Source organism: Ovis canadensis, chromosome X, assembly GCF_042477335.2.
Source record: "Ovis canadensis isolate MfBH-ARS-UI-01 breed Bighorn chromosome X, ARS-UI_OviCan_v2, whole genome shotgun sequence".
Taxonomy (NCBI): Eukaryota; Metazoa; Chordata; class Mammalia; order Artiodactyla; family Bovidae; genus Ovis; species Ovis canadensis.
Window position 1 is genome coordinate 37,139,857 of NC_091727.1, and position 26,369 is coordinate 37,166,225.

A 26,369-nucleotide genomic window follows, 5' to 3' on the forward strand; every position below is an offset into this window, starting at 1 on the left:
TTTGTCAGTTTTTTTCTTGCATATCTTGAGATGATCATGTGTTTTTTCATCCTTCATTCTGTTAAAGTGGTTTATCATATTAATTAATTTTCTTATGTGGAACTTTCTTCACATCCTATAGTTAAATCCTATTTATACATGGTGTATGATCCTATTACCATGCCACTGAATTCCATTTGATAGCATTTGTTGAGGATTTTTGCATCTATATTCATCAGGGATATTTGCCAGTAGTTTTCTTTTCTTGTAGTGTCTTTTTCGGGCTTTGACATAAGGATAAATTAAGTTTGGAAGTATTTGGAAGAATTCCCTCATCTTTAATATTTTGGAAGAGTTTGAGATGGATTGACGTTAATTTCTCTTTACATATTTGGTAGAATTCACCATCTGTTCCTGGGCGTTTCTTTGTTGGGAGGATTTTGACTACTGACTCAATGTTCTTAATATTCATATGTTCAGATTTTCTGTTTATTCATGACTTTGTCTTGGTAAATCCTTTTTTCTGGGGGATTATCCGTCTCTTCTCTGTTATACAGATTTTATGTATAATTGTTTATAGCAGTCTCTTCTGGTCATTTCTATTTCTGGGGCATCAATTGTAGTGTGTCCTTGTTCATATATGATTTTATACATTTCAGTCATGTTTTTTCTTAATGTAGCTAATTTTATTTTGTTATTTTCAAAAAACTGACTCAGTTGATTTTTTTCTATTTTTTTATATTTTTTTCTTTTGTCTCTTTAATTTCTACTCTACTCTTTATTTCCTTCTTTCTGCTAACTTCGGGTTGGGTTTTTCTTCATTTCCTTGTTTCTTGAGAAATAGATTGTTTGACTTCTTTCTTTTTAATGTAGGCATTTATCAGTATAAATTTCCATCTTAGTAGTACTTTTGCTGCATTCCATAAGCAATGTTGTATTTTCATTTTGTCTCAAGATATTTCATAACATCTTCTTGGTTCATTGGTTCAAGATTTCACTGCTTTTTTTAAATTTAAATTTAATTGTTTAATTTCCATGTATTTGTGTATTTTCCAGTTTTCCATCTGCTATTGATATCTAGTTTCATTCCACTATGGAGGGAAAAGACAACTGGTAAAACTTCAATCTTCTTAAATGTGTTCAGACTTGATTTGTGACCTAACATGAAGTCTGTCCTTGAGAATGTTCCATGTGTACCTGAGAGGAATATGAATGCTGTTGCTATTGAGTGAAATGTTCTGTATATATTCGTTAGAATCATTTGTCTGTAGTGTTGCTCCTTGCTCCTGTCTTTTCTCTTATTGATCTTCTGTCTAGGTTTTCATTCAATTCAATATTCCATTATTGAAAATGGGGTATTGAAATCTCCTATTATCATTCTATTGCTGTCTATTCCTCCCTTAAGTTCTGTCAATCTTTGGTCTATATATTTGGATACTCTATTGTTGGGCACATATATAGCTATAATATGTATAATTGTTTCTTGTTCTGGCAAGCTGATTTGATATAAAATCCTTCTTTGTCTTCTTGACAGTTTTTTATTAAGTCTACTTTGCCTCATAGAAGTAAGGCTAGGTATGCTCTTTTGTTTACCATTTTCATGGAATATTCTTTCTTCCCTTTAACTTTCAGCCTATGTGTATCTTTAAACCCAAATTTAGTCTCTTGTAGACAGCACATACTTGGATCTTGTTTTTTTATCCTATCAGCCACTGTCTCTTTTGAAGAGAGTTTAATTTATTAATATTTAAAGCAGTTAGTGATACGGAAGCACTTACCATTTTGTTTTTTTCAGTATGTCTTATCGCTCTTTTGTGCATCTTTTCTTATCTTGCTATCTTCCTTTGTGTTGTATTGCTTTTTTTAATAGTGATATGCTTTGGTTCTTTTCTCATTTTCTCTCGGGTATCTTCTATAGGTGTTTTCTTTGTGGTTACCATGGGACTTACATAAAGCATCTTATAAGTTTAACAATCCATGTTAAGCTGATAACAACTTCAGTTGCATACAAAATCTCTACACTTCTTTAGTGATGTACAAGTTACACGTTTTATATTGAGTTTCTTTTAAATTTTTTATAAATTGTTTTTTAACTTTTATGGCACAACTAAGTGATTTATGTACCACTGTTACAATATTTAGTTTTGTGTATTTTCTTTATATTTATTTTTGCTAGTGAACTTAATAGTTTCAAGTGCTTTTGTGTTGCTATTTACCCTTTTCATTTCAACTTAAAGGACTCCCTTTAGCATGTCTTGTAAAGCAGATCTAGTGGCAATTAATGCCCTCAGCTTTTCTTTGTCAGGGAAAGTATCTATTTCATTTCTGAAGGACTTTTTTTGCTAGTGTTTTTGGTTGGCAGTTTGTTTTTCACCACTTTAAATATATCATTCCTCTCACTTCAGGCTTGCATGGTTTCTGCTGAGAAATCTGTAGGAAGTCTTACAATAATTCCCCTGTATGTAATAAGTTTGTTTTCTCTTGCTGTTTTCCAATTCTATTTTTGTCTGTAACTGTTGACATTTTAATTATGTGTCTCATTGTGGAGTTCTTTGATTTTGTCCTATTTAGAGCCTTTTGTACTTCATTAATCTGATGTTCATTTTCTTCTCCAGATTTGGGAAGTTTGTGACCATTATTTCTAAAAATAAGCTTTCTGCTTCTATTTCTCTCTATTCCTTCTGAGACTCATAATGTGTTTATTAGTCCTCTTGATATTGTTGTGTAAGTCCCTTAGATTTTCTTCACTCTGCTTAATTTACTTTTCTTTTTGCTCCTCTTCACATGACTTTTCTTTCAGTTCTCTCATTATTTCTGCTGGATCAAATTGACCTCAACCCTTAGTAAATTTTTCAGTTCAGTTTCTGCATTCCTCAGCTCCAAAATTTGTTGGGTCTTTTTAATATTTTCTGTCTTTTTGTTGAAATTCTCTTTTTGTTCATGCATTGTTTTCCTGATGTTGTTGAACATCTTCATGACAATTATTTTGAATAATGTGCCAAGTAATTTCTATACCTCCACTTCTTTATGGTACAGGAGATCTATTTTCTTTCTTTAACAGTGTATTTTTTGTTTGTTGTTTCTTCATTTCCTTTTTAACTTTGTGTTGGTATCGACACATTTGGAAAAATAGCTGCCTCTCCCATTCTTTACAAACTGGCTTAATGCAGGGAAAGATTTTTACCAATCAGTGCAACTGGAGACTTTGGGAGCCTTTCAAATCTTTTCTGTTGAATATGTCTTTCTTAGCTCAGTTGGTAAAGAATCCACCTGCAATGTAGGAGACCCTGGTTCAATTCTTGGGTCAGGAATATCTGCTAAAACAGGAATAGGCTACCCACTCCAGTATTCTTGGGCTTCCCCTGTGGCTCAGCTGGTAAACAATCTGCCATCAGTGCGGGAGACCTGGGTTTGATCCCTGGGTTGGGAAGATCCCCTGGAGAAGGGAACAGTTACCCATTCCAGTATTCTGGCCTGAAGAATTCTATGGACTGTGTAGTCCACAGACTTGCAGAATTGGCCCCGACTGAGTGACTTTCAATTTCACATGTCTTTCTGAACTTGTGTATGAAGATTACTAATTAGAGGGGCTTGCCAGTTTCTTTTTTCAGAAGTTTGTAATCTCTTGCTCCTTCTCGTGTCTGTCTTCTGCACTTTGAGCATTCTGAAGCAGCAGCACATTACCCAGATTTTTTTTTTCCAGCAGCCTCTAGACATGTAGTTTGTCAGGTTCTCTCAGTTCCATGAGACAAGCAAGACAAAAAGCAGAACCTTAAGCAGCCCACTAAAAAGCTAGAAATTTGAGTACATGTTCCACTCTCCTTTTTCTGCACTTAGGGAGAGCCTTCTGAGTTATATCAGCTTCTGTCTGCCCTACCAAAGGACTTCTGCAGCATCAGTACCCTGCCCAGTACTTTTGTGTTCTCAGAAACTACCATGCATCTAGTGTGTGTGAGGTGTCATCAGTACTTCAAGATAGGCAAGACAGAAGTCAGTCCCCCAGCAGCTCCATACTCCCAATATCCAAATGTTGGGTATCTAGTCTACTCTTCTCTTTTCCTTACCTGGGAGAAGTGGGACCTGAGAATCTCCTCCTAATCCTGTAGTACTGTGCTCAGGAGGGAGAGACTGTGGTGAGAGCCTGCCACGAATTTTCCTAATAGCTTCAGAGTAGCTGACTTTACACTCATCTGGAGGGCAGATGCTCTTAACTGGTTTCAGAATTTCTCACAGTGGAATTTGGTCTGTGTCTTTTTGGATCATTTGTCTCCATGGAACTGATCTGGGGCTTTCTATTCTGCCATCTTGCTGACATCACCCTTCTGCATAGACTGTTTTATATGTTTCTTATTTGTTGGATCGTGCATCATTGCCTAGCATTGGTAATAAAATGTTTTAAAACAGTAACAATCATATTGATCAATATGTTAATATTAATTAGTCCTTATCAGGTACTTTCCATATGCCAGGAAAGATAATAATCTTTATGGGGATTGTCAGTTTAATAGAATGAAAATGGAGGTTCCAAAAGACTAAGTTGCCTGAAGTCATGCTCTCACATACAGCTAGGATTTCAGTCTAGGTCATCTCTGTCCATAATCTACTCTCTCATACCACCTGCTGTAAAACTCAATACACATTTACTGAAAGGATCCCTGAGTCCCAACCTGAATCTCCCATGTCCTCTTTGATGTTTCACTGTTGGATCTATTCTAAGAAATTGTTCTTTACCTTCTGCCTGCATCTCTACTGTCAATTTGGATTTTCAATTTCTCACAGCCTCCCATGTAGTCAGTCTACCTCCTGCTTTCCTCTACCAAGAAGTTCCTCAACTTCTTTCACAGTCTTCATCTCAGATGTCATCTACATTGACTTCAACATGGTAACTTGAATCTTAAATGTCACTCAGTTCATTTCAGATCATAGCAGCTCATCTCCAGGCCCAAGAATTTTTAATGAACCTATAAAGTACTTACATCTCACTTAGCAAGTAGAAAACTGAAGAGAAGTAAACAAATATCACATTAGAATAATAGTAAAAAAAAGACTTTATGATAGCTATTGTGGTCAGGCATTTTAGATATTGAGTTATTAGAGATCAAATTGCCTACATCCGCTGGATAATGGAAAAAGCAAGAGAGTTCCAGAAAAATATCTATTTCTGCTTTATTGACTATGCCAAAGCCTTTGACTGTGTGGATCACAATAAACTGTGGAAAATTCTGAAAGAGATGGGAATACCAGACCACCTGACCTGCCTCTTGAGAAACCTGTATGCAGGTCAGGAAGCAACAGTTAGAACTGGACATGGAACAACAGACTGGTTCCAAATAGGAAAAGGAGTACATCAAGGCTGTATATTGTCACCCTGCTTATTTAACTTCTATGCAGAGTACATCATGAGAAATGCTGGGCTGGAAGAAGCACAAGCTGGAATCAAGATTGCCGGGAGAAATATCAATAACCTCAGATATGCAGATGACACCACCCTTATTGCAGAAAGTGAAGAGAAGCTAAAAAGCCTCTTGATGAGAGTGAAAGAGGAGAGTGAAAATGTTGGCTTAACGCTCAATATTCAGAAAACAAAGATCATGGCCTCTGGTCCCATCACTTCATGGGAAATAGATGGGGAAACAGTGGAAACAGTGTCAGACTTTATTTTTTTGGGCTCCAGAATCACTGCAGATGGTGAATGCAGCCATGAAATTAAAAGACGCTTACTCCTTGGAAGGAAAGTTATGACCAACCTAGACAGCATATTCAAAAGCAGAGACATTACTTTGCCAACAAAGGTCTGTCTAGTCAAAGCTATGGTTTTTCCAGGGGTCATGTATGGATGTGAGAATTGGACTGTGAGGAAAGCTGAGCGCTGAAGAGTTGATGCTTTTGAACTGTGGTGTTGGAGAAGACTCTTGAGAGTCCCTTGGACTGCAAGGAGATCCAACCAGTCCATTCTGAAGGAGACCAGTTCTGGGTGTTCATTGGAAGGACTGATGCTGAGGCTGAAACTCCAGTACTTTGGCCACCTCATGCGATGAGTTGACTCATTGGAAAAGTCCCTGATGCTGGGAGAGATTGGGGGCAGGAGGAGAAGGGGACGACAGAGGATGAAATGGCTGGATGGCATCAGTTTGAGTCGATGGACATGAGTTTGAGTAAACTCCAGGAGTTGGTGATGGACGGGGAGGCCTGGCGTGCTGCAATTCATGGGGTTGCAAAGAGTTGGACATGACTGAGCAACTGAACCGAACTGAACTATTTACAAATAATTGAATTTTCATTTGGGACATTGAGTTATTCCAGTTTTTATAGTAATAGCATTGTATTCTTTGTACACTATAGAAATAAGTTATGATTTTAAAAATCTTTAAAATTCCATTTTTGTCATCCTGGAGAGAATGACACTCCAGTTATTTTTTAAATGCCCATTCACTGTTATTCTGTAAGCATTCCATAAAGTTAAAAGTATAAGACTCATGGCTGCATAGCACCATTAATGTTTAAGTGTAGTCCTATGCAGTGGGATATAAGGCAAGCCCTATCCCCAGTTTTCATACAGAGAACAGGGTAATGATAAAGTTTTAAATGTTGATAATATATTTTTGTTCCAGATATCCTGAGTCATACATGGCATTCTTCCTACCTAGCAGTGATCCTGAATTTTTTGTAAAACCTCAGATTGGAGAACTTCTTCCTAAAGGAACTCTGATCACTGTGGGTTTTATACCCACGATGTACAGCAGGAAATACAAAGCAACATTAGCAATACAGGTGAGTTCTAGAAAGGTAATAGTCAAGGATATTTGATGTCACAAAAGTCATTAAATGACCTCCGGAAAAACGTTTCATTCAATGATCAAAGGTAAAGAACAGCAACATTATCTTGCAAAAGTCAACATATTTCAACTGTTTTACTATTTTAATTTCCCTTTAGTCAAAAAAGAAATTTTAAATATGAAATATACCCCAAATGTTATTATCATCAATGGAAATAGGAAATCATTTCTTTTCCACACTAAGGAATTGTGGAAGAGATAAATAATGACTGGAAAGTGATTTGTATAGACATATTATTTCCTATAATAACCTATTCAAAGGCTTTGGGTTTCCCAAGTAGCTCAGAGGTAAAACTCTGCCTACAATGCAGGAGATGCAAAAGTTGCAGGTTAAATCCCTGGGTTGGGAAGATCCCTGGTATAGGAAATGGCAACCTGCTCCAGTATTCTTGCCTGGAAAATTCCCTGGACAAAGAAGCCTGTCAGGCTACAGTCCGTGGAGTTGCAAAGAATCGGACACAACTGAACACAACACCTCTTTATTCAAAGACTTTAGGTGATTTCCAGTAGAGATTTTAAAACCTTTGATTTCAAAGGATAAAGGATAAGGTGTTAGGAAGATGTTATAGTCTAAAATGAAGAAAATTAAACAGAAAATAAAATTTATTTTGGAAACAAAATAGTGTGAAATTGGCCATTAATATAAAATAATGTTAAAGTGATCATTTTGTTAAAAGTTAAGGTAAATAGAACTCTGAAAATTTATTCAGTAAGTAGAATTTCTCCATAAAATTCCCCACATCTGTCCTATTATTAACTTTTGGCTAAAGGTAACATTCAAGTTATTTTGGAAAAGATGGCTGTTACCACTGTCTTTTCTCAGTAGCACAGGCACAAGGGAATTGTAGTCATATTTCGAGACACAACCACTGATGCCAAAGTGACTACTAGACTTCTGAATCAGACACTAATTAGGCAGCCCCACTGGCAGAAAAATGTGTTGTTACTGTTTTAATGAATAGAGAAAAATATTGAATATTGCTTGAGAAAAGTATTTATTTTTCATCTTTTTGAGACCCCTTTCAGCCCAGGTAATAAAAATATAAAGCATATGAAGCCTTGCTGCACATAACTATTTCCTGAGTTAATATTTTATTACAATTATTATGTTAATGTACTTACTTCTTAAAATGATATTTTAAAGAGAGATTTGTGAATAAAATTATATTCAGTTTATAACATATGGTGGATATTTCTGAAATTAACTATTAATACTTAGGAAGTTTTACCAGCAAAATTCTGTTTCTGATTTCCCTGTGCAGACTTGACAATTAAACCACTAGCAGCAGAACTGAAGGGTTTCTGTGAAATAATAAGTTTATATGGGATCAACTGAGAATATAACATTTTGATTAAGTGTGAAGTAGTATAGTTTGATAAAGTGTATATGGGGAAAATTGAGAAGTCACTATTTTAATTTAAGAAATCACTGTTGATCCTATTTCTATTATGGAGAATTTAAAATATGTGCCAAAATGGAGAGAATACTTACTCTCTGTGCACTCATCATCCCACATGAATTCTTATCAACTCAAGGCCAGTCCTATTTCAAGTATGTTTCCACCCCCTTCCTCACTTCCCATATTATTTTGAAGAAAATCCAAGACTTCCTATTACCTACAAATATTCTCTATCGATCTCTAAAAGATAAAAATCTTAACAATGACACCATTATCATATCTAAAAATTTATAAAAATTCCTTAATACTGTGCATACTAAATATCCATTTGAAAGTGAAAATCACTCAGTCATGTCTGGCTCTTTGCGATCCCATGGACTATGCAATCTATGGAATTCTCCAGGCCAGAATACTGGAGTGGGTAGCCTTTCCCTTCTCCAGGGGATCTTTCCAACCCAGGAATCAAACCAGAGTCTCCCACACTGCAAGCAGATTCTTTAGCAGCTGAGCCACAAGGGAAGCCCAAAAATACTGGAGTGGGTAACCTATCCCTTTTCCAGCAGATCTGCCCAACCCAGGAATCAAACCAGGGTCTCTTGCATTGCAGGTGGATTATTTACCAACTGAGCATCCTGTATCCTGTATCGAACCTAGATTGGTGATTCGTTTCTTACATGATATTATACATGTTTCAGTGCCATTCTCCCAAATCATCCCACCCTCTCCCTCTCCCACAGAGTCCAAAAGACTGTTCTATATATCTGTGTCTCTTTTGCTGTCTTGCATACAGGGTTATCATTGCCATCTTTCTAAATTCCATATATATGCGTCAGTATCCTGTACTGGTGTTTTTCTTTCTGGCTTACTTCACTCTGTATAATCAGCTCCAGTTTCATCCACCTCATTAGAACTGATTGAAATGTTTTCTTTTTAATGGCTGAGTAATACTCCATTGTGTATATGTACCACAGCTTTCTTATCCATTCATCTGCTGATGGACATCTAGGTTGTTTCCATGTCCTGGCTATTATAAACAGTGCTGCAATGAACATTGGGGTACACGTGTCTCTTTCAATTCTGGTTTCCTCAGTGTGTATGCCCAGCAGTGGGATTGCTGGGTCATAAGGCAGTTCTATTTCCAGTTTTTAAAGAAATCTCCACACTGTTCTCCATAGTGGCTGTACTAATTTGCATTCCCACCAACAGTGTAAGAGGGTTCCCTTTTCTCCACACCCTTTCCAGCATTTATTGCTTGTAGACTTTCAGATCACAGACATCTGACTGGCGTGAAACGGTACCTCATTGTGGTTTTGATTTGCATTTCTCTAATAATGAGTGATGTTGAGCATCTTTTCATGTGTTTGTTAGCCATCTGTATGTCTTCTTTGGATAAATGTCTATTTAGTTCTTTGGCCCATTTTTTGATTGGGTCATTTAATTTTCTGGAATTGAGCTGCAGGAGTTGCTTGTATAGTTTTGAGATTAGTTGTTTGTCAGTTGCTTCATTTGCTATTATTTTCTCCCATTCAGAAGGCTATCTTTTCACCTTGCTTATAGTTTCCTTTGTTGTGCAGAAGCTTTTAATTTTCATTAGGTCCCATTTGTTTATTTTTGCTTTTATTTCCAGTATTCTGGGAGATGGGTCATAGAGGATCCTGCTGTGATTTATGTCGGAGAGTGTTTTGCCTATGTTCTCCTCTAGGAGTTTTATAGTTTCTGGTCTTATGTTTAGATCTTTAATCCATTTTGAGTTTATTTTTGTGTATGGTGTTAGAAAGTGTTCTAGTTTCATTCTTTGACAAGTGGTTGACCAGTTTTCCTGGCACCATTTGTTGAAGAGATTCTCTTTAATCCATTGTATATTGGCTTTTTATGTCCAGTATAATGCCCTTGGTGTTCATAAATTTTATTACATATATCAAATCAATGATTTTGAAATCATGGTTCAAACAATGTCTGACTCCAAAACCCTACTCTTAATGATAACAACATGATGTCTCACATAATAAATGTGAAGAATTTTAGAAGTTAATTCACTGTCTAAGTGAAAATTATTGTTTGCTTTATCATCTTTTTAAAACTGTTTTAAAAATTAAGTCAGTTAATACATGAAACATATGAAACATATAATTTTCATTGTCTTTAATTGGAAATTAAATGTATTTTTAAGAACAGTTTAGTTAAATATTACCCTATACAAACTTCAACAACCACGTTAGCAAGCTTCATAAATTCCCTTTCAATTAAACCATATTTAGAGTGAGTAAAAAATGTCTTTTCTCCACTATTATACAGAGCATATAACACTAGCTTTGAGAGACTTAACTTAATCAGAGTGTTACAAAAAGCACTGTAACTCAAACAGAGTGGACAGTCCATTCAGCTTCCATGGTGGACATGATGAGTCTTAAATAGTTTATACAAACTTGTGAGAACTCTCAGAATTACCCAAGATAAAACATATAAGGATTGTATAAAATAAATATTTATATGTAGAGAGGCCTAGGCATAGGCATAAATTATATATATTAGTTTTAAGGGAATTGGCCATTATCATGAAATTGTGGGAAATGGTATTATATACATGTATCTTGGTTTGTATTTTCTCATAAGCATATCCTAAAATAAGGATTCAAGTACATGTAGCATATTTACCATGTGATCACAGGAAACAGATGTAGAGAAGCCAGGATATGAGACATAGAAGGAATAGAAATCAGTAAAGGGTGGGTTTACCAAGGCAGTTAGAGAGGGCCCCTGGCATTTAACACCATGGGAGTTCTCTGGGAAATCATGTGGAACCCATACCTTAGAATATTCACCCTTGAGGGGGCCAGGAAGTTTGGAATGTTTATACACCACCTGCCACTGTTCAATCATTGATTGAGGAGTGTTCCCAAGGATTGTTAACTCCCTGACAGCAGAGAAGCCTTCTGAAGTTTCTAAAAAAACTTCAAAGAGGTGAAGATACTGGCAACTGAAAGTTGTACAGCAATGAAATGGAAACCTCTGAGGGATGTAGGTGGGTACAGAGCACATCTGCTAACATTGTTTCCATTCATGAGAATGTACCCTTTAAAACATAGCTTTGAGAATTTATTCCATGAGGTCATTGGCTTTGGTTGATTGCTTTTCAAACTAGATAACCATTATTTAAATGTGGAAATTTCATATGTTTAAAAAATACTTGTTTTTTAAAATTCATTTAAACATAATTGAGTATAATTGTCAATTTGGCATTCTTATGTAAGAGCACAGTGATTCTTTGACATATTAGTGACATGAAGGTATTCATTTACTTTCATATTATTTTCACTGCCCTTGTGCTCAGTCATGTCCAACTCTTTATGACCCCATGTACTTTAGCCCTCCAGGCTCCTCTGTCCATGGAATTATCCAGGTAAGAATACTCTAGTGGGTTGCCATTTCCTTCTCCAGGGGATCTTCCCAACCCTGGAATCAAGTCCGAGTCACCTGCATTGACAGGCGGATTCTTTACCAACTATGACTCTTGGGGAAACCTAGGTAGAGGAATACCTTATCTATCTTATATATAATAGTGTGTATATGTCAATCCCAATCTCCCAATTTATCCCTCCTTCCTGCCTTACCCCCTGGTAACCATAAGTTCATTTTGCACATTTGTCACTCTATCTGTTTTCTAAAATTCAGTTTTAGCATTTTTTAGATTTCCACATATAAGCAATATCATATGTTTGTCTTTCCTTTCTGACTCACTTCACTAAGTATGATAGTCTATAGCTGCATCCAGGTTGCTGCAGGTGGCATTATTTCATTCACTTTAATGCTAATCTACCATTGTATATATGTACCATGTCTTCTTTATCTATTCATCTGTTGATGGACATTTAGGTTGCTTCCATGTTCTGACTATTGTAAATAGTGCTGAAATTAATGTTGGAATGCATGTATCTTTTCAAATTATGGTGTTTTTTGTGCATATGCCCAGGAATGAGATTGCTGGATCATATGTTAGCTCTTCTTTTAGTTTTGTAAGAAACCTCCACACTGTTCTCCACAGTGGATGTACCAATTTACATTTCCACCAACAGTATAGAAGGGTTCCCTTGCCTCCACACCCTCTCCAGTATTTATGTTTGTAGATATTTTGACAATGGCCATCCTGACCAGTGTATAGGCTTCCCAGGTGGTGCTCATGGTAAAGAACCTGCCTGCCAATGCAGGAGATGTAAGAGAGCAGGGTTCAATCCCTGGTCTCAGAAAGATCCCCTGGAGGAGGAAATGGCAGCCCACTCCAGTGTTCCTGCCTGGGAAATTCAGTGGACAGAGGAACCTGGCAGGCCACAATCCATGGGGCCACAAAGTGTCAGACACAACAGAAGACTTAGCATTCTTATCAGTGTAAGGTGATACCTCCCTGTAGTTTTGATTTGCCTTTCTCTAATTATTAGCAATGTTGAACATCTTTTCATGTGCTTTTTTCTTCTTTGGAGAAATGGCTATTTAGATCTTCTGCATATTTTTTGATTAGGTTGTTTGGTTTTTGATAATGAGCTGCATGAGCTATTTGTGTATTTTGGAGATTAATCCCTTGTAGATTGCTTAGTTTGTAAATATTTTCTCCCATTCTATGGGTTGTCTTTTCATTTTGTTTACAGTTTCTTTTGCTGGGAAAAAGCTTGTAAATTTGATTAGGCCCCATTTGTTTATTTTTGTTTTTATTTTCATTACTCTAGGAGGTAGATCAAAAAAGATCTTGTTTTGATTTATGTAAAAGTGTTCTGCCTGTGTTTTGCTCTAAGAGTTTTATAGTATCTGACCTTACATCTAGGTCTGTAATTCATTTTGAGTGTATTTTTGTGTATCATGTTAAAATGTTCTATTTCCCTTCTTTTACATCAAGCTATCCAGTTTTCCCAGAACCACTTATTGAAGAGACTATCTTATCTCCAATGTATATTCTTGCCTCCTTTGTCATAAATTAATTGACCACAGGTGTGTGGATTTACTTCTGGACTTCCTATTCTGTTCCATTGATCTATATTCCTGTTTTTTGTGCTACTACTATACTGTTTTGATGACTGTAGCTTTGTTGTATAGTCTGAATTCAGAGAGCATGATTCCTCCAGCTCCATTTTTCTTTCTCAAAATTACTTTTGCTATTTGGAGTCTTTTATGTGTCTATACAAATTATAAATTTTTTTGTTTGAATTCAGTGAAAAATGCCCTTGGTAGTTTGATACTGATTGCATTGAATCTGTAGATTGCTTTGGACAGTATAGTCATTTTCACAATATTGACTCTTCCAATCAAATAACATGGTATATCTTTCCATCTGTTTGTATCCTCTTTGATTTCTTTCATCGGTATCATATAGTTTTCTGAGTATAGGTCTTTTGCCTCCTTAGATAGGTTTATTCCTAGGTAGTTTATTCTTTATGATGTGATGGTAAATGGGATTTTTTTCCTTAATTTATCTTTCTGATCTTTGGTTGTCAGTGTATAGGAATGCAAGAGATTTCTGTGTATCACTTATTGCAAAATTACTTGAATCTTAATTGAAATGTATACAGTAACATTTAGGATTTAAAAGTGTTATTTATAGGTAATTATTTTCAGATAGTCTTGTAGATATGCTGGGCAAAAGAACAGATCCTTACATGTAGTTACCATGTGTATAACTAGGTTCTGAATGGGAGAGTACATCCCTTCACATAGCTCACTCCTGTGTACCCACTAAGCTCGGGCATGGATGCAGGTTCCTTCATGTAGCTCATACATTTGTACCCAGAAGTGAGTCACTTATAAAGATTTACAACCACTGATGCATAATCACCAAAATGTAGCTGTGTTTTTCAAATTGAACATCCTTATATGAAGTAAAATGTTATTTGACCCAGTTGTAGTATGGTTCTTGGTTTGTTCTGCTCAACAACAAAGCCAGACTCATTGATTCTGAATACTTAATTACTATGAACCTGGATAGAAGGGCCAGTTTCAATTAAAACATGACCATTCCAGATGTGCAAGAAATTCCTGAATTTAACATTCATTGACAGATATCACATTACATATTAAACCCTGATAATGACTACAGTATTTTCTTGATCTGAACTTCTCTTGAGTGAGTTTTCTGAACATACATGATACAATTCTTATGTGAGGCAGAAGTCCTGGATAAACACAGATAGCATCAGGAAACTCTAAGAGCAATGAGATTTAAACATGAGCATAAATGTGCAGAAAATGCTAATTCAGTATTGTCATTCTGTACAAAAATACAGAAGAAATGAAGGATTTTTGAGTAAATTCCTGTGTAAGCTGTGCTGACTTGGATTTAGATTTTTATTTTCATTAATGAGTTTGCACCATGCTCAATAATTACAAGTAGTTTTATTAATGATGTACTTTCATAATCTTAAAAACAGAAGTTTGGCATCATACCAGTTAGTTCTATAGCCATATTTAAACTCCCTTAGGTAAATTTTGCAACGTATTATTTCCATTACATATAGTTCATGCTAGGTGATAGTCTCATGCAAACCAAATAGATGGCTTCACCCACAGGGCAGACCTCTAAGTGTGACTTTTTAGTGAATGTTTTTTTAATTCATAAAGCCAAATGCATTCCTGAATTTATTTTCCACACTAATCATTTATTATCAGATTTGTACCCTTAATGCACATGTGCAGTTTCAGTTTTGTGCCCTTCCCATACCTTACATGGAGAAGAGAGAAGTTGTTAATTTGATAAGTATTTTCTCGCATTTTTCTGAGTCCCTGGATATTGTGTATAAAGTCTGTTCCTCTCTTTGTTTCTAGACAGCAAATATGTACTGGTTGTATGAGATCAATGGGAAACCTCAAGTTTCCATACTGCCGGTGAAAGTAAAAGCCAAAGTTGACTCTCATAACAAGATGTTTGACAAAAAGCCAGCTCGTCGGCGTAATTTTCTCTATGAAAATGCTCAACTCATAAGAACAGGAGTATCCTCTACAATCAAGGGGGCGCCTTTGATGTTGAACAAGAAATAAAAAAATTGTTTTTTCCAAAATATTTCTTGGTCTTAAGTAGAATTGAATATATTTTAATGATGGTTATTTCATTTTTCAGATATTTCTGAGAAATACTACTTCAACTATCAGTATAATAGGGCTTCTACATTTTATTTTAAAACTGACTAAATCTATTCTAAATGTTCAATTCTGTTGAACAAAGAATGTTCAAACTATCACATAATTGCACTCATCTCACACACTAGTAAAGTAATATTTAAAATTCTCCAAGCCAGGCTACAACAGTAGTGAACTGTGAACTTCCAGATGTTCAAGCTGAATTTAGAAAAGCCAGAGGAACCAGAGATCAAATTGCCAACATCCACTGGATCATCAAAAAAGCAAGAGAGTTCCGGAAAAACATCTGCTTAATTGACTACACCAAAGTCTTTGACTGTGTGGATCACAACAAACTGGAAAATTCTGAAAGAGATAGGAATACCAGACCACCTGACCTGCCTCTTGAGAAATCTGTATGCAGGTCAAGAAGCAACAGTTACAAATGGACATGGAACAACAGACTGATTCTAAATTGGGAAAGGAGTACGTCAAGGCTGTATATTGTCACCCTGCTTATTTAACTTATAGGCAGAGTACATCATGAGAAACGCTGGGCTCTGGGCTAGAGGAAGCACAAGCTGGAATCAAGATTGCTGGGAGAAATATAAAAAACCTCAGATATGCAGATGATACCACCCTTATGGCAGAAAGCAAAGAAGAACTAAAGAGCCTCTTGATGAAAGTGAAAGAGGAAAGTGAAAAAGTTGACTTAAAACTCAACATTCAGAAAACTAAGATCGTGGCATCTGGTCCCATCACTTCATGGCAAATAGATGGGGAAACAATGGAAATAATGACAGATTTTTTTTGAGGGGCTCCAAAATCACTGCAGATGGTGACTGAAGCTATGAAATTAAAAGACACTTAGTCCTTGGAAGAAAAGCTATGACCAACCTAGATAGCATATTGAAAAGCAGAGCCATTACTTTGCCAACAAAGGTCCGTCTAGTCAAAGCTATGGTTTTTCCAGTAGTCATGTATGGATCTGAGAGTTGGAATATAAAGAAAGCTGAGCACTGAATATTTGACGCTTTTAAACTGTGGTGTTGGAGAAGACTCTTGAGAGTCCCTTGGAATGCAAGGAGATCAAACCAATCAATCCTAAAAGAAATCAGTCCTGAATATTCATTGGAAGGACTGATGCTGAAGCTGAAACTCCAATACTTTGGCCACCTGATGTGAAGAACTAACTCATTTGAAAGACCCTGATGCTGGGCAAGATTGAAGGCAGGAGGAGAAGGAGACAACAGAGGATGAGATGGTTGGATGGCCTCACCAACTCGATATACATGAGTTTTAGCAAGCTCTGGGAGTTGGTGATGGACAGGGAAGCCTGGCATGCTGCAGTCCATGGGGTTGCAAAGAGTCGGAAATGACTGAGTGACTGAACTGAACTGAAATCTAGTCTCTGAATATTTTATACTTAATTTCTAAGTTATATGTGTTATCAAATGAACTGGTTGCAAATATTGGAATTAGTTTACTTTAAAGTACAGGAGTACATTGGTAGTAAAATTGAAAAATCATTTCAACTTATCAATCTATGCACATAAGTATATATACTCCATATGATCCTATATTGAGTCTTAAAGTAATAAAAATATATTTCAAAATGATCCAGAAAAAAGGTTATTTTCTTAAAGGAGAATATGTTGTTTGATTCTTATCACTGAGGGGAAATATAATAATAAAGATAAAATATGGACCATTGTTGAGCTTCCCAGGTAGTTCTAGTGGTAAAAAAAAAATCCTGCCTGCCAATGCAGGAGACATAAGAGACATGGTTTCCATCCCTGAGTTGGGAAGATCGTCTGGAGGAGGGCATGGCAGCCCATTCCAGTATTCTTGCCTGGAGAATCCCATGGACAGAGGAGTCTGGCAGGCTACAGTTCATAGGGTCACAAGGAGTCAGACACGACTGAAGCAACTTAGCACACACACATGCTTGCATGGACTATCTTGAAGACAATTTGAGACAAAATGACTGCCTCTACCACAAGTGATTCATATGATTTTAGACAAGTCACTTTTGTGTGTCCTATTTCCTTTTGTGCAAAATAAAATAATTGTGCTAGGAACAAGAGTTGGCATAGTATAGCTAAATCTAGTCTACACCTGTTTTATGCAAATAATTCTTTTTACATTTTTGATTGGCTAAAAAAATCAATAGAGGAGTATTGAATAACACAAGAAGATTACATCAAATTTAAATTTCATTGTCTATAAATAACATTAGGGGGGAGTCACATTCTTTTTTTTTTCTTGGCTGCCCTAGGTCTGAATTGCACACATGGGATCTCCTTTGTAGCATGCAAGATCTTCAGTTGTGGCATGTGAGATCTAGCTCCCAACCAGGGATTGAGCCTGGGCCCCCTGCATTGGGAATGTGGAGTCTTAGCCATTGGACAACTAGTAAAGTCCCTCGTTTTTTATATATTGTCTGTAACTGCTTTTGTAATATAACAGTGAAGTTAAGGGGAAAGAAGCCATATGCTGCAAAGTTTAAAATACTTATTCTCTAATACTGTGAAAATGTTGACAGTCTCTGCAGTAGGCCAGGAATGACCTCTAGGAACCACTGTCAGTGGATTGATCATAATTCCTTTGGATGGTGTTAAGTAGAATTCTGGAGACACATCTATGATGTGTCTTGTCTGCAGTTATTGAAGTAGAGGAGAGTGGAGGCTCACATACCCAGATTTGCCATCCTGGAAAGGACAAAAACTAAAATTCTATAAATTTCTAAAAGTCCTTCTTGTTCTCTAGCCCTTGGAAGATGTCTCTTTGAGTATAGAGTCATAGATTATTTGTCCTTACCTCTGCTGTACTGTTGGATTATTTACATACTTAAATGCAGAGAAGGGAGAGTGAATGAGAACCTGGAAGACATGTTATTATTTCATGTTGTGAATATTTCAAAAATGCTTAAAATGGTGATGCTACATTAAATGTTTCAGATTTAATCCTGGATGTTACCTTCTTCAGAAAAGGTATCTGTAGCTAGAAATGTTATTGCAGACTATTATTTGTCCAAATGAAAATGTGACAGAAGCAACTCAAGTAGACAACACGGAATAGTGAATGAAATTCTAAGAATCCAAAGGTGTTGGGGAGATTTATGGAGAGGAAACTGTTGCTTTGTATACTTTAGATCATTTCTTAGTCCAGCAGTTGTAAATTCCAGTGGCTTTTAAAATTCAAAGGGCATCACCCACTCTCATTTCTATTCAACATGGTGTTGGAAGTCCTTGCCATGCAATCATACAAAAAAAAGAAAAAATAGGTATTCAAATTGAAAGAGAAGAGGTCAAGTTGTCACTGTTTGCAAATGGCATGATTATAGAGAATCCTAAAATCTCTACACAAAAACTGTTACAACTAATAAATGAATTCAAGAAGGTAGCAGGATATAAGATTAGCCATCTACTTCTCTAGTTGTTTTTTCTTCATTTTGTAGTCAATATTTTTTAATGAAGTATACTTGATTTACAATGTTGTGTTAATTTCTGCTGTACAGCAAAGTGATTCAGTTATATGTATATATACATTCTTTCTTTTATATATCCTTCTCCATTATGGTTTATCACATGATATTGAATATATTAATAGTTCTCTGTGCTATACAGTAGGACCTTAGGTGATGGTGGCTTTATAGAATGTCTTTGGGAGTGTCCTCTCCTCTTAGTTTTTTGATCAGGTGGTTTTTGTCTTTTCTTTGGTGGATGTTGTGTATCACGTTGATTGATTTGCATATTGTGACCCATCCTTGTGAATTTGGGATGAATCGCACTTGGTTGTGGTATATGATTTTTTTGGTCTTGTTGGATTCAGTTTGCTAATATTTTGTGGGGAATTTTCACATCTATATATTAATGAAAGATGTTGGACTGTAATTTTCTTTTTTGCTGGTGTCTTTGTCTAATTTTGGTGTCAGGGTGATGGCGGCTTTGTGGAATGTCTTTAGGAGTGCCCCCTCCTCTTCACTTGTTTTGGAAGATTTTGAGAAGGACCAGTGTAAGTTCTTCTTTGTATGTTTGATAGAATTTTGCCTGTGAAACCATCTGGTCCTGGACTTTTGTTTGTAGGGAGTTTTTAAATTACAGATTTTACTTCATATCTAGTGATCAGTCTATTTAAATGATCTATTTCTTCTTTTTTTAAATATGTTCCTTCTTGATTCAATTTTGGTGGGTGGTATGTTTCTAGGAACTTGTCTGTTTCTTCTAGGTTGTCAAATTTTTTGGCATATAATTGTTTATAGTATTCCCTTATGGTTTTTTGTATTTCTACAGTAGGATACAAGATTGATATACAGAAATCTGTTGTATTTCTTTAAAGTAATAATGAAGTACCATAAAAAGAAATTGAAAAAAAATCCTGTTTAAAATTATATCAAAATAAAATATCTAAAAATAAACATAACCAATAAGTTTAAAGACCTATATGCTGAAAACTATAAAACATTGATAAAGGAACTTGAAGATAATTCAAAGAAATGGTAAGATATCCCATGTTCTGGGATTGGAAAAATTAATATTGTTAAAATGGTCATACTACCTAAAGCAAACTATAGATATAATGCAATCCGCATCAAAATACCCATGACATTTTTCACAGAAGTAGTAGAAAAAGTAATCCTAAAACTTATATGGAAAGATAAAAGACACAATGTTGCCAAAGCAAACCTGAAGAAAAAGAACAAAAAGCTAGAGGTAAAACCCTTCCAGACTTCAGATAAGACTACAAAACAAAAAGTAATCAAAACAGCATGGTATTGGCACAAATATATAGGTCAATGGAATACACCAGAGAGCCCAGAAACAAACCCACACACCTATGGTCAATTAACCTGTGAGAATGGAGACAAGAATATAAAATAGAGAAAAGACAGTCTCTTCAGCAAGTGATGTTGGAAAAGCTGGACAGCTACTTGTAAATCCTTGAAATTAGAACACTTTCTCACACCATATACAAAAACTCAAAATGGTTTAAAGTCCTAAATACAAAACATGTGTGCATTCTCAGTTGTGTCCAACCTTTTGCAATTCCCATGGACTATAGCCTGCCAGGCTCCTCTGTCCATGGAATTTTCCAGGCAAGAATACTGGAGTGGAGTGCCATTTTCTTCTCCTGGGGATCTTCCCAACTCAGGAATCGAACCCATGTCTCCTGCATACCCTGCATTGGTAGGCAGATTCTTTAACTCAGAGCCACCTGGGAAGCCCAAATGTAAGACTTGACACCATAGAACTTCTAGAGGAGAACATAGGTCAAATATAAGCAAAATTTTCTCTGAAATAAATTATAGCAGTATTTTCTTAGATCACTCTCCCAAGGCAAATGCAGTAAATAAACAAATGAGAAGTATTCAAATTTAAAAGCTTTTATGCAGCAAAGGAAACCATCAACAAAAAGAAAAGACAAAGCATCAACAAAAGGAGAAGTGGACATCAGAGGATGAGATGACTGGATGGCATCACCGATGCAATGGACGTGAACTTGGGCAAACTCCGGGAGATGGTAAGGGACAGGGAGGCCTGGTGTGCTGCAGTCCATGGGGTTGCAAAGACTGAACAACAGCAACTATACACACACACACACACACACACACACACACATATGTATATATATACACACACACAAAGAAATATTACCCAGCCATAAGAATGAATTAAATATTGCCATTTTCAGCAACACAGATATTCCTAGAGAATATTTTACTTTGTGAAATAAGTCAGAGAAAGACATACTATATGATATCACTTATATGTGGAATCTAAAAAAAAATATTACATACAAAGCAGCAACAGACTCATAGACATAGAAGACAAACTCACAGACGTAGAACACAAACTTATGCCTACCAAAGGGGAAAGGGAGGGTGGAAAAAGGAGGAGTATGGAATCAAAGAAAACAAACTACATAAAATAGATAAGCAACAAGGGCCTACCTTATAGCTCAGGGAACTATATTCAATACTTATAATTACCTATGATGGAATATAATCAAAAAAATAATTGAATCACTATGCTGTACACCTAAAACTATCACAGTATTATAAATCAACTATACTTCAATTTAAAAAAAGTCAAAGGGCACCAAATCAATTTAGAGACTAGAACAGTTACATGAGGTTTAGGGGGAGTAACCACATATAGAGCTAACAATGTCCACACGTTTCTTTCTTATCTCTAGAGGACACAGAACATGCTGTTGATATTTGTAGCTTCATATTTAAAAATAAATCTTAAAAAAAATTAAAAGGTTTTACTTGGAGCTTCTTGATCACAGTTTGCTCATTAATATGTGAATTTCCTGAGAAATAGAATGTAAAAGTTTTCTGAGATCCTGAAAGTTCCATATGAAGTTGACAGTGTACATTTTAAAATATACATATGCTGATTTGAAATGTGTAGGTTCTGTGAATGTTGTCCAAGTCGCTCAGTCACTCAGTCATGTAATTCTTGGCAACCCCATGGACTGTAGCCTACCAGGCTCCTCCATCCATGGGATTTTCCTGGCAAGAGTACTGGAGTGGGTTGCCATTTCCTTCTCCTGCAGACCTTCCCAACACAGGGGTTGAACCCAGGTCTCCCACATTGCAGGCAGACTCCTTACCCTCTGAGCCACCAGGGAAGCCCAAGTATCTACCAATTCCCTTGTGTGGTTATGCCCTGCTTAAGAAACACATGCTGAATAATTGCTCCAAGCTAGGTCCAGTACTCCAGAGAAGGCGATGGCACCCCACTCCAGTACTCTTGCCTGGAAAATCCCGTGGATGGAGGAGCCTGGTGGGGTGCAGTTCATGTGGTCGCAAAGAGTCGGACACGACTGAGCGACTTCACTTTCACTTTTCACTTTCATGCATTGGAGAAGGAAATGGCAACCCACTCCAGTGTTCTTGCCTGGAGAATCCCAGGGACAGAGGAACCTAGTGGGCTGCCATCTGTGGGGTCGCACAGAGTTGGACACGACTGAAGCAACTTACCAGCAGCAGCAGCAGCAGGGCCTGTACTGAATTCTGAGATATAAAAATAGATGAGTGCTGATCAGACCTTTCTGCAAATTCTCCCTGACTGGTGAGGAAGACAGGTGTAAGCAGGTAGTTTCCAGACCACATGGAAAATGCTATGATTGAGACCTTGGCATAGAAACGGAGGTGGGGACCTGGCTGGGAAGTAAGGAAAGACTTCACAGAAGACATTACATTTGACCAGGATATTAATAGAGTTGGAGTCTCCAGATATAGAAGAGGAATGTGACCTCTCAGACTAGGAGGAGGGACATGTGCCAAAGTATAAAAAATGTGACAGTACATAACATGTCTAGGAGTAAGCACTGGTTGGAACTCAGGATTAGTGGGTTGGGGATTGATAGAAAATGTGTAAACAAACGTGAGTGGGAACACATTGCAGCTCAGGGACTACGTGGAGTCAAGGGGTAGGAAGATGGGGTTCAAATTTGAATGACCTAGTTGACCCAGAGAGATGTTATGGGGAGGGAGGCGGGAGGGGGGGTTCATGTTTGGGAATGCATGTAAGAATTAAAGATTTTAAAATTAAATAAATATTTTCCTTTGTTGTGCAGAAGCTTTTAATTTTAATTAGATCCCATTTGTTTATTTTTGCTTTTATTTCCAGAATTCTGGGAGGTGGATCATAGAGGATCCTGCTGTGATTTATGTCTGAGAGTGTTTTGCCTATGTTCTCCTCTAGGACTTTTATAGTTTCTGATCTTACATTTAGATCTTTAATCCATTTTGAGTTTATTTTTGTGTGCGGTGTTAGAAAGTGATCTAGTTTCATTCTTTTACAAGTGCTTGACCAGTTTTCCCAGCACCACTTGTTAAAGAGATTGTCTTTACTCCATTGTATATTCTTGCCTCCTTTGTCAAAGATAAGGTGTCCATATGTGTGTGGAGACAGCCTTCTGAATGGGAGAAAATAATAGCAAATGAAGCAACTGACAAACAACTAATCTCAAAAATATACAAGCAACTTATGCAGCTCAATTCCAGAAAAATAAACGACCCAATCAAAAAATGGGCCAAAGAACTAAATAGACATTTCTCCAAAGAAGACATATGGATGGCTAACAAACACATGAAAAGATGCTCAACATCACTCATTATTAGAGAAATGCAAATCAAAACCACAATGAGGTACCACTTCACACCAGTCAGAATGGCTGCGATCCAAAAATCTGCAAGCAATAAATGCTGGAGAGGATGTGGAGAAAAGGGAACCCTCCTACACTGTTGGTGGGAATGCAAACTAGTACAGCCACTATGGAGAACAGTGTGGAGATTCCTTAAAAAATTGCAAATAGAACTACCTTATGACCCAGCAATCCCGCTGCTGGGCATACACACCAAGGAAACCAGAATTGAAAGAGACACATGTACCCCAATGTTCATTGCAGCACTGTTTATAATAGCCAGGACATGGAAACAACCTAGATGTCCATCAGCAGATGAATGGATAAGAAAGCTGTGGTACATATACACAATGGAGCATTACTCAGCCGTTAAAAAGAATTCATTTGAATCAGTTCTGATGAGATGGATGAAACTGGAGCCAATTATACAGAGTGAAGTAAGCCAGAAAGAAAAACACCAATACAGTATACTAACACATATATATGGAATTTAGGAAGATAGCAATGACGACCCTGTATGCAAGACAGGAAAAAAGACACAGATGTGTATAATGGACTTTTAGACTCAGAGGGAGAGGGAGAGGGTGGGATGATTTGGGAGAATGGCATTCTAACATGTATACTATCATGTAAGAATTGAATCGCCAGTCTATGTCTGACGCAGGGTGCAGCATGCTTGGGGCTGGTGCATGGGGATGACCCAGAGAGATGTTGTGGGGAGGGAGGTGGGAGGGGGGTTCATGTTTGGGAACACATGTAAGAATTAAAGATTTTAAAAATTTTTTTAAAAAAATTAAATAAATAAATAATAAAGGACATTTATTTTGAAATGGCCCAGTTAGCAGGTAAATATATTTGTATGGAACGTTTAACATGGGTTTGATTCTGATATAAATTTTGCGACTTATTGGTATAAGTAAAAAGCAAAGCATGATTATGCTTATAGAAAGCTTATAAAAGCAGTGGTTCTTAGTTAATTGTCTCGATTGCTAAAAATGCAGTTGCAGGGTTCACTCTCCTTCATTTTCTGGGTCATTATTTGAGGCTAAATGCAAGCTTCTACACTTTAAGTGTGCTTAGGTATTTCTGATGTTCACACGTTAAGACAAAATATTCAGTAAGAGAAGAGCACCATGGAATGACTCTAAAACCCAAACATTTAAAGAATAAAAAGCAGAGAGAAGAGGCAGTGATATAAACTGAAAAGTTGGTTAAAGAGAGAAATGTCTAGATCTTACTTCTGACTTTGGGGTATACAAGCCATGGATCTTGTCCCCACTGATCCAACCAATCATACAGCAAGGAATAGTTCCTGGAGAACAGACTGGACAATATAGGGTATTTAACCTGGGAAGCAGGCATTGTGAGGAACCTAGGGAAGTTTTGAGTCCTATCCAACCGTCTTGTAAACAAACCACATCATTGAAATATACAAGCAAAGGGGAAAAAAACACATCATTCATTTAGGGTCTTTCTTCTAATCAAAATCAAGGATTGTAAGGGTTAAAGTGAAATCACTCATTCATGTCTGACTCTTTGGGACCCCATGGACCGTAAAAATCCATGGGATTTTCCAGGCAAGAATACTGGAGTGGGTTGCCATTTCCTTTTCCAGGGGATCTTCCCGACCCAGGAATTGAACCCAGGTCTCCCACATTGCAAGCAGAAACTTTACCCTCTGAGCCACCAGGGAAACCCCTCTGTAAGGGTTAGTTTGGTTAGTTTGTGGCAAGTTAATTTAGTCTTTTTATTTCTAGAAATATCTACATTTTGCCCTTACTTTGGAATTACACTTTCTCTGGGCATAGAATTCTAAGTTCAAAATTATTTTCCCCTCAGCACTTTGAAGCTATGACCCCATCTTTTATGGGCCTTTCTTGTTGATGAGAAATCTGTTGTATGTCAAGTTTACCTAAAAGATAAACTGACATTTGGCTTCTAAGTTTTTTTCCCCTTTCATTCTTTATTTCCTGATAATTTCTTTATTATATATCTAGCAATGGGTCTATTATGTTATTTTATTCTTGTTATTCTGCTTGGTACTCAAAGTGTGCTATTATTTTGAATACTTATATCTCTCTTCAATGTTAGAAAATTCTCAACTAATATCTAATATTCCTTCTCTTCCTTGCCTGCATTCTTTATTTTGGAACGAGATCCTGAGAGCATAGGGCCTGAAGCATGCGTTTAAAGGATCTCAGTATATCTTGTGGGGATATTTACAGCTTATGCATTGATTTTACCTTTTTTTATATCTCTTTATTGTGTGGTAGATGAAGTGTTCAGTGCTATCTTCCAAGTCAGTAATAGTCTTTTCAATGGTGTTCTATTTAGAGTTTATCCTGTCTTTTGATTTTATTGTTTCTTTTGATGATATTTGGTATTTCCCATATTTTAGTTTTTCTTTTTTTTTTTAATTTTTAGTTTTTTATTTTTTAAATTTTAAAATCTTTAATTCTTACATGCATTCCCAAACATGAACCCCCCTCCCACCTCCCTCCCCAGAACATCTTTCTGTTTTATATTCACCTTTTAAATATATGTAACTTCTGGTTTAATGTTTTCTTGTTCATTCTTTAATAAGACTTTATCTCTGAGTATCCTAGCCATCCACTCCAGTACTCTTGCCTGGAAAATCCCATGGATGGAGGAGCCTGGTAGGCTGTAGTCCATGGGGTCACTAAGAGTTGGACACGACTAAGCGACTTCCCTTTCACTTTTCACTTTTATGCCTTGGAGGAAGGAAATGGCAACCCATTCCAGTTTTCTTGCCTGGAGAATCCCAGGGACGGGGGAGCCTGGTGGGCTTCCATTTATGGGGTCACACAGAGTTGGACACTACTGAAGCGACTTAGCATCCTAGCCATGCATACTGTATAGCATTTGTCAACATAGTCAA

General features: G+C 36.7%; 1 protein-coding gene across 1 annotated transcript in view; it reads left to right on the forward strand.

The window, feature by feature from the left end:
- The window catches only part of CFAP47 (cilia and flagella associated protein 47), a 507,952-nt gene extending 492,700 nt beyond the window's left edge, over positions 1-15,252 (forward strand). Inside the window, exons 63-64 of the mRNA XM_070291173.1 lie at positions 6,591-6,750; positions 15,020-15,252. Of these exons, the coding sequence (XP_070147274.1) occupies positions 6,591-6,750; positions 15,020-15,232 (373 nt within the window). The 3' untranslated portion in view covers positions 15,233-15,252. The remainder of the gene's footprint in view (positions 1-6,590; positions 6,751-15,019) is intronic.
- The last annotated feature ends 11,117 nt before the right edge of the window (positions 15,253-26,369 follow it).